The sequence below is a fragment of the Nannobrachium achirus genome (genome assembly GCF_963921795.1).
Source record: "Nannobrachium achirus genome assembly, chromosome: 16".
Taxonomy (NCBI): Eukaryota; Metazoa; Chordata; class Actinopteri; order Myctophiformes; family Myctophidae; genus Nannobrachium; species Nannobrachium achirus.
Window position 1 is genome coordinate 12,879,191 of NC_137823.1, and position 12,156 is coordinate 12,891,346.

The 12,156-nt window shown below is 45.6% G+C and overlaps 1 protein-coding gene across 4 annotated transcripts in view; it reads right to left on the reverse strand.

The window, feature by feature from the left end:
* Positions 1–11,931, reverse strand: part of LOC308300421 (C-1-tetrahydrofolate synthase, cytoplasmic-like) — a 51,957-nt gene extending 40,026 nt beyond the window's left edge. For 3 of the 4 annotated variants that reach the window (XR_013962822.1, XM_080744257.1, XM_080744255.1), the window contains exons 1-5: positions 10,493–10,698; positions 8,886–8,988; positions 7,639–7,723; positions 2,114–2,173; positions 316–369 (exon numbers count right to left, since the gene is read on the reverse strand). Coding sequence is in view for 3 of the 4 variants with exons in the window: in XM_080744257.1 (XP_080600383.1) it covers positions 316–369; positions 2,114–2,173; positions 7,639–7,723; positions 8,886–8,986 (300 nt within the window). In the remaining variant the exon portion in view is untranslated. Of the gene's footprint in view, positions 1–315; positions 370–2,113; positions 2,174–7,638; positions 7,724–8,885; positions 8,989–10,492; positions 10,699–11,535 lie in introns of those variants that run through there. The other variant, XM_080744256.1, reaches the window with a different exon arrangement.
* Between the last annotated feature and the right edge of the window lie 225 nt (positions 11,932–12,156).

Sequence of the window (12,156 nt, forward strand, 5' to 3'; positions counted from 1 at the left end):
CCCCACATTGGGAACTACTGGACCAAGTACCCGTGCGACAAGGTTAAACACTGACGACATTGGAACTGTACTTTTATGATCCAAGCTGACCTTTGTGTTCATAAACTTCAGCATAAAAACGCGTTACACACCTCTACACCTGTAGTAATACACAATTAACACTAATGTACGTAATTACGTAGACAGTACTTTGTATACTTTTTGCTGTGTTACAGTAGGTTTTCGTGTGTGTGTGTGTGTGTGTGTGTGTGTGTGTGTGTGTGTGTGTGTGTGTGTGTGTATTCCTGTAGGTTGTGTAGTATGTGCTGTGTGTACCTCATCCTCTGTGGCGCTTCTTGGCAGGCGGATGTGATTGGCATCGATTCCAATCTGAGACCAATAAATTATTATCATTAGATTAATAAATGACATGTTATACAACACTATAAACATTTAATTACTTCATCCTGCTCTCCTATGAACCTCCAAGCACAAGAAAAACAATCTACTAAATCAATATATATATATTTTTTTAATTACTAGTGTATCACACAAAAGTAGAAGATCTAGAAGCTTGCGATCGTGAACTTTTAGATCAGCTTTTTTGCTATAAAAAACAAATACAAAACATGAACATAATTATGACATTTGGAGCTACAGGGTATCTATCTGCCTAACATGCAGTAGGAGCGAGATCATTTAGCGACCTACAACCGGGTCGCGACGTGGTCGTTAGTTTTCAGCGACCGGGTCGCTAAATCGAGCGACCGGGTCGCTAAATCGAGCGACCGGGTCGCTAAATCACCGACCGCGCCGCTAAATCGACCGATCCGGTCGCTAAATCTACCGACCTGCCTGCAGTTTTAGGTCGGTAGATTTAGCGACCCGGTTGGTACATCTAGTGACCCAGTCGGTCGATTTAGCGACCCGGTCGCTCGCTTTAGCGACGCGGTCGGTGATTTAGCGACGCGGTCGGTGATTTAGCGACGCGGTCGGTGATTTAGCGACCCGGTCGGGAGGTTGCGTGGCAGGTTAGCCTAACTGAGGTAAGGTTACTGAGGTTAGGTTTAGGGTTAGGGTTAGGGTTAGGGTTAGTAGCCCGGTGGTCGGTGGAAGCGACCACCGGTCGGTGGATTTACCTACCCGGTCGCTGGATTAGCGTGATAGCGTCCCGGTCGGTGGAATTAGCGTCCCGGTCGGTGGAATTAGCGACCCGGTCGGTGGTTTTAGCGTCCCGGTCGGTGGTTTTAGCGTCCCGGTCGGTGGTTTTAGCGTCCCGGGCGGTGGTCGATTTAGCGACCCGGTCGGTGGTTTTAGCGTCCCGGTCGGTGGTTTTAGCGTCCCGGTCGGTGGTTCTAGCGTCCCGGTCGGTGGTTTTACCGTCCCAGTCGGTCGATTTAGCGACCCAGTCGCTGAAAACTACCGACCACGTCGCGACCCGGTTGTAGGTCGCTAAATGATCTCGCCCTCTCTCCTAACATGACAGCAACGTTATGTTATTCCATATTTTACTTTCAATTAATTGAGTACAAAGGACTCCAGTGGAAACAAGCCACAGTGCTTCCTTGGGTTTAAAGGACAACTTCGTTTTTTTACAACAAGGGTTCATATTTTAGATTGTAATTAGAGAAAAGAAAAAGCAAGTGTTAAAATGTTTTCATTTGCTTCGTTCTATTGTTTTATCGCGTTTACCGTGCTAAAATGTGGGGCATGCGTACGCATGGGGGCATGCGTACAAGTGGCTCAATATGTCTTTTTAGACACAGCAGTTTCTTTATTGCTATTTACAGTAACACTTCTAGCCCCCATAAGTCACATCCAACCATGAAAGGTTGCGTTGTATCTTGGGAATGGGCTTATTCAGTGTAAAATGACATATTTAGCCACTTGTACGCATGCCCCCCACCACTGAAATAAGAATCGCTAAAACAATAGAAAGAAGTAAATGAAATCAATTTAACACTCATATTTTATATTCTTTAATTACAATCTAAAATATGAACTCTTGTTGTAAAAAATTAAAGTTGTCCTTTAAATCCTATTAGTAGATTGTATCTGTACTGTACTGTCATGTCCTGTTCTTTTCTTCTGTGAACTGCGAATAAAGTATTCACTCAATCAATGAAAGCTGTACCTCTGCAGCAGCTTTTAGCTTCATGCTAATGTAGAGGTTGGAGTCATCTCTGTCTCCCACCTGCAATCAAAAGGAGCATAATATACACATAAATATATACACATTACTCAAGTACTGTACTTGATATGTGTTTCAATACTTTTACTTCTACTCCACTACATCTCAGAGAGAAATAATTATACTTTTACTCCTCCATAATTATTTCAACACTACAGAACATAATATGTTTTGTAAAAATCGAAACAGTTAATTACTGTTTCGATTTTTACAAAACATATTATGTTCTTCAGCTTTTGGCCATTTGAAAATGGACAATGTACAAGCTCACAATAGGCCGCAATGCCACACAGTGTGAGCTTGTAGATCTGCTATTTTCATAAGATTTGTATACACTTTACACACACACACACACACACACGCACACGCACGCGCACATACACACACACACACACACACACACACACACACACACACACACACACACACACACACACACACACACACACACACACACACACACACACACACACACACACACACACTTTCCACTGCGGCAACAGTGTGTGTTGATAGAGGGGTTCATGGTCCACTGTCTGCTATGATAAAAAATAATTATTCCTGACATGCATGTAGCACGCAGGTGTGTGTGTGTGTGTGTGTGTGTGTGTGTGTGTGTGTGTGTGTGTGTGTGTGTGTGTGTGTGTGTGTGTGTGTGTGTGTGTGCATGTGCGCGCGCTTGCAAACAGTGTTGGGCAATATTACTCAGGAGAGTACCAGTAAGACTCCCTAATCGGGAGATAAGCTACCGTAGGTGGCTTATCTCCACAAATAGGGCAAAGATTTGTTTTTCCAAAATCTTCCTGATCCATGTTGATGACATGAGTGTAGACATGCTGTGTAGTGATATTCGTGATTTTAGGGCAAAAACTGTAGGAGCAGTGTCCAAAAATGTGTTTTAAAAATTGGCCTGAAGGTGGCGCTAGAATACGGCCATGTGAGAAATGAGGGGTGGGGTCTCCGCGTTGCCTTGGCGGACGAATAGGTACCGGCCCCGGCTCTCCCGGACGCTCCTAGCCCGAGTTACGGCATTTTATGTGCGCTGCAGTGGCAGGGGGTCCTCCACTGGGGGCGCCACCACTTTTGCATCCGTTCTGGAGCACCAGGAGTCGGTGGTCCCCGGGAATTCCCCGTGAGCAGCCCCGTTGGGGTGGTCATTTGGTCATTTTTGCACATTTGGTCATTTTTTACATCTGGGGGTCCCCCAGGGACCTGGGGGTCCCTGGGGCTCCGGGGGTCCTTGGAGGTTGTAGTTTGGCAGGCAAGGAGTGTGTGTGTAAAATCTGGCATGGATCGGGTCAACGGGTGCGGAGATATAAGCAGGGAAAAAGTGTGACGTGTGACATGTGAGCACATTTGGTCATTTTTTACATCTGGGGTCCCCCAGGGACCTGGGGGTCCCTGGGGCTCCGGGGGTCCTTGGAGGTTGTAGTTTGGCAGTCAAGGAGTGTGTGTGCAAAATTTGGCATGGATGGGGGCAACGGTTGTGGAGATATGAGCAGGGCAAAAGTGTGACGGACGGACTGACTCACTCACTCACTCACTCACCCACGGACAGCCGGTGGAGGTTTTGGTAGTAAATGCGACCTACGGTCGCAAATACTGTATGTTACTTATTACATATTACTTCTTAAAAAGTATTATATTATATGACGTATTACTTGGAATCAATACAATAAAATAAAAGATGTACAGCAACACTATTGGTTTAGCCAGCTCATTTTAGAACTGAATCAAATGTTTGGGATATAATTATAGCCTAATAATGAGAGTCACCAATCAGCCAAAAAGGCTATGAAATAAAGCAGCAATCTCTCTTGACATTTTAAAGTAAATGTTTTCAAAGGGCAGCCAACCAAACCAAAGTAATATGTAATGTGAAAAGTTTTACAGTTATATGGTATAAAATGAATGTTTTGGCAGAGTAATCCCTTACACTACTCGTTACTGGGTAAATGCTGCATGCTGCATGCTGTCTGCTGTCAGATGCTGCATGCAGGGACGTGCAGAGAATGTTAGAGAGGCAGGTGCTGAAATTTCTAAAAGGGCCTTTTGGTGAAAATACAGAAAATAGCAGACCTCCAAGCTTGGAGGTCTGGCTATTTTCGATGCTTGATTTCTACACATTTCTTGATTTCAACATAAGATGCTGCATTCAAGTTCAGGAGAGTTTGGACGAGGCAATTCTCTGACTTCAATACTGCCTTCAGATATAGCATGGGAAGGAAGCATTTGCATTTCTTTCACCATAGTGAAAACGGCATTCATGGTCTGGAGAGGGCACTTTTTACAGACGGATAAAATGTCTATGTGTGCACCTGCAGAGAGTGAAAAGAGGAGCCGCGAGTGCATGAGTCTCCTCCAGTCGGCATAGCCTCTCCTCTGCCAAGACCCCTCCACTGCCTCCTCGTGGCCACGACCAGGGACGTGCTGGCCATTGGGGAAGGCGGGTCAACTCCCGAACGGCCGGTTCATTCCCGGCCGGTCCAGGCCGGCCATTAGGAAAAAATTTAAAAATAAAATGTCGGCCTTCGTTCCATTTTGGGGGCTGGGCGGCCAACAAAGTAAATCGTCACTGTTGGGCAGAAACCTTGTATCTCCAAGTTTCAAATGTATACATTTTTTCGCAAAGCAAAAAGCCCTGCTTCATCATACAAGGCCGTTGCACAAAAGTAGTGAAAACAGCAGATCTACAAGAGGAGATGTCGTTTAAATCATTTTTAAAGTGATAAATACAAAACAAACGGTTTTGGACATACAAGGTTTCCACACGACAACGATGAAATATAACTCATGTACAGTAATTGGCCCACTGGCTTGTCACTTGTCATGATCTGAAATGGCAAATCTTGGAGTAGCAGCAGCGCTATAGAGAGAGATCTCTCTCTATAGCGCGCAATGAGGGCCTCTCCAACTCTTTTCCCGGGCTGAATCAGGGGCCCAGCATGTCCCTGGCCACGACTGGGTACTTTGTGGTCCCAGACCCGGAGGTCGCACAACAAGGGTTTGACAGAGTACAGCATCTTGCAACGGGCCTCAGGCCATCAGTGGAAGGTGCATGCCGAAGAGGAGATGCCTGCTAGCCTGACAATCAGCCTGAACTCTCAGTTCGTTTCACTCCATTATTCCGTCTGAAAGCCCTTCCTACTGCAGCTGTTTCTGGGATGGGCGTGGCCAAAGAGGCAGCCCTCGAGGATTGGTTCTCCCTAACCTCGCCTACCAGGCTTTCTGGGGGAAAGCCTGGTGTTCGTTCACAACAGGCCATTTGGTTTCCACCCAACGCGGAAACCACTTGAAGAAGCGGCGTCGCTTTGATTTGGTTCCCTCCGTTTGTTTCCCCAATCCCTATTAAAATGCTTGAGTAGCCTAGTGTAGTCTTTCCAGTCGCTACGAGTTGGACTAAAAGATGCATATACCAAACTTTTTTCAAAAGCAAAACTACTCCGCATCAAGGAGTTTATTAGGTAGGCCCTAAAAGTATGTCCTTGAGCACAGGGGAATTATTTTGGGTTAAAACTGTTTCCGGTGGATAGTTCCGGCCAAATTGTAGTCTTTGAGTACTACAACATGACGTGTTGTGGTTTCCGCTCCAGACCGGTTACAAGCCTGAAAAGTGAAGTGATCCCAGACTAGGTTCACCCCCTGATCACCAGACCATGAATCGCCTGAACATATTTTTTGGAGCTGTGTGGAACACAAGCTCCCTATACGTGGCCGTGTGTGTGGGTCTGTCTGTCTCCGTCCGTCCGTCCGTGTAGCCTAAACTTCGGCGCGTAACTAGTGCCGCACCATTTACGCCACTCGCGCAATATATACATCAAAATGTGCGGCTCGGCCGGGAATGGTGTTCTATTACCTTTCGTTCCGATCCGCCTTACCATGCCGACGTAATCGGCAAAAAACGACGCTTAATTGTCCCCATTGACTTATAATGGGACAATGCAAGAAATCACTTTCAAGTATTTTTCTCTCGTAAACCATAGGAGCTACAGTTTCAAACCTCGGAGAGGAGATTCATAATGATTTTAAGAATGAATAGAAAAATAATTACATCACTCGGCCTCATGGTGGCGCTATAACGGCCCACTTTACGTTTTGCCCCGTAACTCTTGAACCGTAGATCGGAAAATTAAAATTATTTTTTCCCTGGATTCCTTGGGTCAAGACGCCACGCCCATTTGCGCCAGGATAGATTTTCCGCCATCTTGAATTTTCTCCAAAACACACTTTTTGCTCCTTTTCCTACATATTTTCTTCAAATGTCACAAAAATCGGTACACATGATCCTGGGTGACCAGAGAGGTGCTGTTGAGTCTAGCCTGCCCTGAGCATCAACTGCAACACACACACACACACACACACACACACACACACACACACACACACACACACACACACACACACACACACACACACACACACACACACACACAGATCCACTTCGAACAGAGGTTCGATTTTAATGTTGTGGCTAGTGATTCAAGGACTGGAGCCAGACTAGATGCCTGAAATTTTGCTGGATCTCAACACAGATGACAGTTCGTCCACCACAAGCCAAAAATCATCATGGCCTCTCTCTCATATCATCCCGGTACCAACATTTAGATAGCTCTCAAAACTGCACAACTACCGTGGCATCAGCCTGACCGGGATCATCTGTAAAACCGCAAGTGAACCTATAAAGACTGGAGTTTGTCTGTCTAGAACAGGGGTGGGCAACTTTGATGATGGCGAGGGCCAAGTCTATATCTCCACCTTCACTCCAGAGGGCCACATTGCATATTGCTACGTCCTGCTTTGTCATTCTAGTATCTCATACAAAAGAAGCAAAAATAGCCGATCTACAAGCTCAAAACGCATCGCAGTTTGAGCTTGTAGATCGGCTAATTTTGCTTCTTTTGAATTGGAATCCTGAATTCTTTTTTGTTATTTTTTAATTGGAATCCTGAAATCTAACATTTTCATTTAATTTCAAACGCATTTAGTTATATATTTGAACCTAATTACAAATACATTGGACATGAAAAAATACATTGTAAAACTACTATACTAGTCATTAAGCTACTAATATAGACTGACGGAATTAAAGCAGGTCATGTTTGGAATTGTAACAGCAGAAAACAATATTATATCAGTATTCCGGTATTAACCTGCGGGCCGCATTAAGTGATGGTGGGGGCCGCATGTGGCCCCCGGGCCGCCAGTTGCCCATGTATGGTCTAGAATGATATACATGTTGGTCACTAGTCTGGACTGGTGTGAGTCCAGATAGCGCTGGTCAGGGGGACAGTGGGACAGTGGGTCAGGGTAGTGTGGAACTGGACAGGCTGAGTAAACATGGTCTAACTGATAGCAGATCACACACATCATCATCATCACCACACTAAAATGTTTGTTTGATCAGTTAGGCACTATTGGACATTAGTTGTAGTAGTAGTAGTAGTAGTAGGTGTTGTTGTTATTATTACCTGTAATACTACCAGTCCTGGTCTGAAGCCTGGAGCCTCCTTTTTCATCTTCTCCACGTCTTTCTTCAGCCTCTCTCTGACCATTCTGTCAGACAGACAGACAGACAGACAGACAGACAGACGCCACATCACAACGCGTTGATAGCTTGTAGAAATGTTTTTCCCCCCACTTGTGAAATCTCGCACTATGCAGGCCTAATATAAGTTATTGGCTTAACAGGAAGAAAGAATAGTGGTATCATGGGCGCTTGATGGAGGGGTACGTCCAGCCGAGGAAACTCCCCCCTGTCAGGTGATATACTGTAAGAAGCGGCCTGCTCACTCCTCATGTATACTGAAGGAAGCATGAGCTCAGTTCGGGGCTCTCCCCAGGTTGGCAGAGGGAGAGCAGAGCCCAGGATTACAGCTTAGGCAATGGGTTACAAATATCATGCATGGGATAAGAAAAAAAGTAGCAGATCTACAAGCTCGAAAGCTTGAGCTTGCGGCTCAACTGCTTGGGAGCGTGTCACTGTTACTACGTTCATCTTTTCGACACCCGACTAACCCTCACCCAGGGACATGCTGAGCCCCGATTCAGCCCGGGAAAAAGAGTTGGAGAGGCCCTCATTGCGCGCTATAGAGAGAGATCTCTCTCTATAGCACTGCTGCTACTCAAAGATTTGTGACAAAGTGACAAGCCAGTGGGCCAATTACATGAGTTATATTTCGTCGTTGTCGGGTGGCAACCTTGTATGTCCAAAACCGCTTGTTTTGTATTTATCATTTTAAAAATGATTTTAACAAGTGAAAACAGACGATCTACAAGCACACAACTGTGTGCTTGTAGATCTGCTGTTTTCACTACTTTTGTGCGATGGCCTTGTATGATGAAGCAGGACTAACTGCTGTTTTCACTACTTTTGTGCGATGGCCTTGTATGATGAAGCAGGGCTTTGCTTTGCGAAAAAAATTGCACATTTGAAACTAACCGACAGTGGCGATTTACTTTGTTGGCCTCCCAGCCCCCAAAATGGAACAAAGGCAGACATTTTTATTAATGGCCGGCCTGGACCGGCCGGGAATGAACCGGCCGTTCGGGAGTTGTCCCGATTTTCCCAATGGCCAGCACGAGTCGCTAACCCTCCGGTCGAAGTGATGGGCGTTCGCAAAAGCGAGATTTCCCCCTACTGCTTTCTCTAGCATGAGATCTCTAGCGGGAAGTAATGTACTCACTAGAGGACACAGGCAGGAAGTCGTGTACTCACTGGGAGGTCTTGTTGCCAGAGATAACGGTGGCCACGGTGCGACGGCCTCTCTGGCACCCTGAGGCCCAGCGACGCAGCGAGAGCCCTGCAGAGGACAGCATGGCTGGAAGACACAAAGACAGACAGACAGACAGACAGATCGATGAGGATACAGAGGACAGCATGACTGAAAGACAGACAGACAGACAGACTGATGAAGACCCGTAGGACAGCATGGCTGAAAGACAGACACAAGGACAGACAACACCTCGCAGCGCGAGGCGTTGTGAGCTTGTAGATCTGCTATTTTTGGCTAAAGTTCTCAGGATATGGACGTTAGGATTCAAGTGGTTAATATAAAAAAGGAGAAAAAGGTTTCTATCACACAAAGATTTGGAGGACCCCCTGTAGTAACTCTGAGACCCCCTGTTGAAGACCCCTGCATTAGACCATTGTCTAAACCTGTTAACTCCAGTAATGTAGGTGTTAAGCGACGCATGTGTGACGTCATTAGAACCGCGCCCCGCCCCCAAACATTGAATCACTAATGCAACACTGCATGGCTGAAAGACAGACAGAAGGACAGACTGATGAGGACTGACAGAAAGACAGATCCCTCATGGAATTGAACCCCTATCCCTGGCCGGTTACTGCCTTGCTCAAGTCATACTTTATTCACGTTCATTTTAGCAGTCTTTCTGTTGACACCGACCTTTGGGGGTGCATCCCCCCATTCTGACATGCTGCCATTCAGACATCCCCCCATTCCGACACTAACCCTATACCTAACCCTAACCTAACCTCTATGGAAGTGCCGCCACTCAGACAATTAGAAGTCAATGTCTGAATGGCAGCATGTGGGAATGGACAGCGCCCCCCGACCTTTGGTCTATATTTTATGGTCTGATAGAAACTGCAATTCCCAGAATTCAGTTCAAAACAAACCCACGGATGTAGCACCACTCCATTCACAAACGAAAAATGTGTTTAGAGACGTTATTTTGAAGGAAACAAAATGCAAGTGAAATAATATAAAGACATACTTTTGTCATTACACAGTTACACAGTTTTAGTCACAGGTTTCCCACTGTTTTTGTCTTCTTTTTCCAATAACAAAACTTGCACATGCTATATGGCCAATCTCACCACCATCCAGCAAGGCCCGTGCAACTAACATTCCATGAGTTGTACAACACTTACTGTACTGTTTTCTTATTGCACATACATTTATTTTGAAATTCCCTGACTATCCCAGGTTCTCTCTAGGAGAATGGGAACCCTGCATGGGTTAGTAAAATAAAATGCCCCATCTGGGACTGACACATCATCAGGAGAGAGAGAGAGAGAGAGAGAGAGAGAGAGAGAGAGAGAGAGAGAGAGAGAGAGAGAGAGAGAGAGAGAGAGAGAGAGTTTAACCAACGCTCAGACATTCAGCACATATAGGGATTAAATCGAATGTTAATCATTACAGCAAAGCAACAGGCACACATACTATAGGCACAAAGTTAAATACCGAATGCACTCATTCATAAACAAACAAGCCAAAGTGCAGTCAGATGAATCATAAGTAAACTCATAAGTGAGTTTAACAAGTACTGTACATATAGCAGAGTGAGTGAGCTACTTGCCTTGCTGGGTTTAAATTCCGTTGAAGTTTGTTATTCCGTTCAGACGATTGAGTCACTACACCGCAATATGCTCCACGAATACTACTACTGCACTGCAACCCTGGGTGTGTGCATGTGCGTGTGCGCGTGCACGTGTGTGTGAGAGAGAGACAGCGTGTGCTTAAGTGCTAGTGCGTGCATGCAGATGTTTATTGAGTGTGCATTAATGTGTACTCTTGTGAACATATACGTGTGTGACTGTGTGTGTGTGTGTGTGTGTGTGTGTGTGTGTGTGTGTGTGTGTGTGTGTGTGTGTGTGTGTGTGTGTGTGTGTGTGTGTGTGTCCGAGTGTGCGTGGCAGTTGAGCGGCATCCAGATTTTCCCACAGAATTCCTGCCTGCTCTGGAATGGTCTAGGTGCAAGTTACCCTTATCAAGGCACACACACACACACACACACACACACACACACACACACACACACACACACACACACACACACACACACACACACACCTGCGTGACGTCACACAACTTGCCTCAAATGGATTTATGTTGTTTTGGTTTCTTGTTACAGATTGGCATTGTATTTTTGTGCCACCGTAAAAACCTGAAGTTATCTTTAGTTATACTTCAGAAGTAAATCTATTTTTTAGGCCTAGAATTATTGAATGCTTTAACCAGTGAAAAATTGCAGATATACAAGCTCACAGCTCACAGCGCTGCGAGCTTGTAGATCTGCTATTTTTGAAAAAGTCGTGAAAATGTGTGCAAATCTTTGACTATATGTATTTTCAAAGCGAACGTTTGTAACTCAAATTTTGCTTCTGGGGGGTCCCTGGAACTAAATATTTTGAGATGGGGGTCCGTGGCCAAATAAATATCATTTTGGGGGTCCTTCACATGAAAAGGTTTGAGAACCACTGGCATAGCAGTCTCTCAAGAACAGAACTACTGAGCTCCAGTTAAATTAAATCAGATCAAACACTTGACCCCGACCTGAGGCGAGGGGTTCAAAGTTCAACCGTAACTCACAGTGGATGTATTAATAGACACGGCACTGACCTCCGTCCAATCGGTGTCCGCGGTTCTCTCCGTCCAATCACATTCCACGGCTCTCTCTCTCTCCGTCCAGTCAGATCCCACTGGTTTCCCTCCGTCCAATGGGAGTCCGCGGTTCCACGGGGAGTTCCCTGGAATGCAAGCTCTCTGGCAGCTTCAAGTGTTTTCCCCCTGAAAAACGGTGCGCAGAGATGTTACGCTCTGCTCTTTATGCAAGAGAAAAGGAAAGAATCTGTCGTTCTTAACAGAGAGAGGAGAAGGAAGAATCTATTGTTCTTTATACAGGAGAAGACAGCATCTATCGTTCTTTATAGAGGAGAAAGTTTGTCGTTCTAAATGGAGGGCAAGAGGAAAGAGTTTGTCTTTCTTTCTAGGGAAGAGAGGAAGAGTCTGCTACTTATGTGCAGGAGAGGAAAGGAGGGAACATGCTGTGTTTCTGCTCACTCTGTTGGTCAAGAGAAAAGTCAGGCTCCCACTCTATCCCTCCCTCTCTCTCTATATGTTTCTCTATCCCTCCCTCCCTCTCTCTATCCTCTCTCTCTCTCTCTCTCTCTCTCTCTCTCTCTCTCTCTCCCTCTCTTTCTCTCTCTCTCTCCCTCTCCCTCTCCTCCCGTCCAGAAGAGA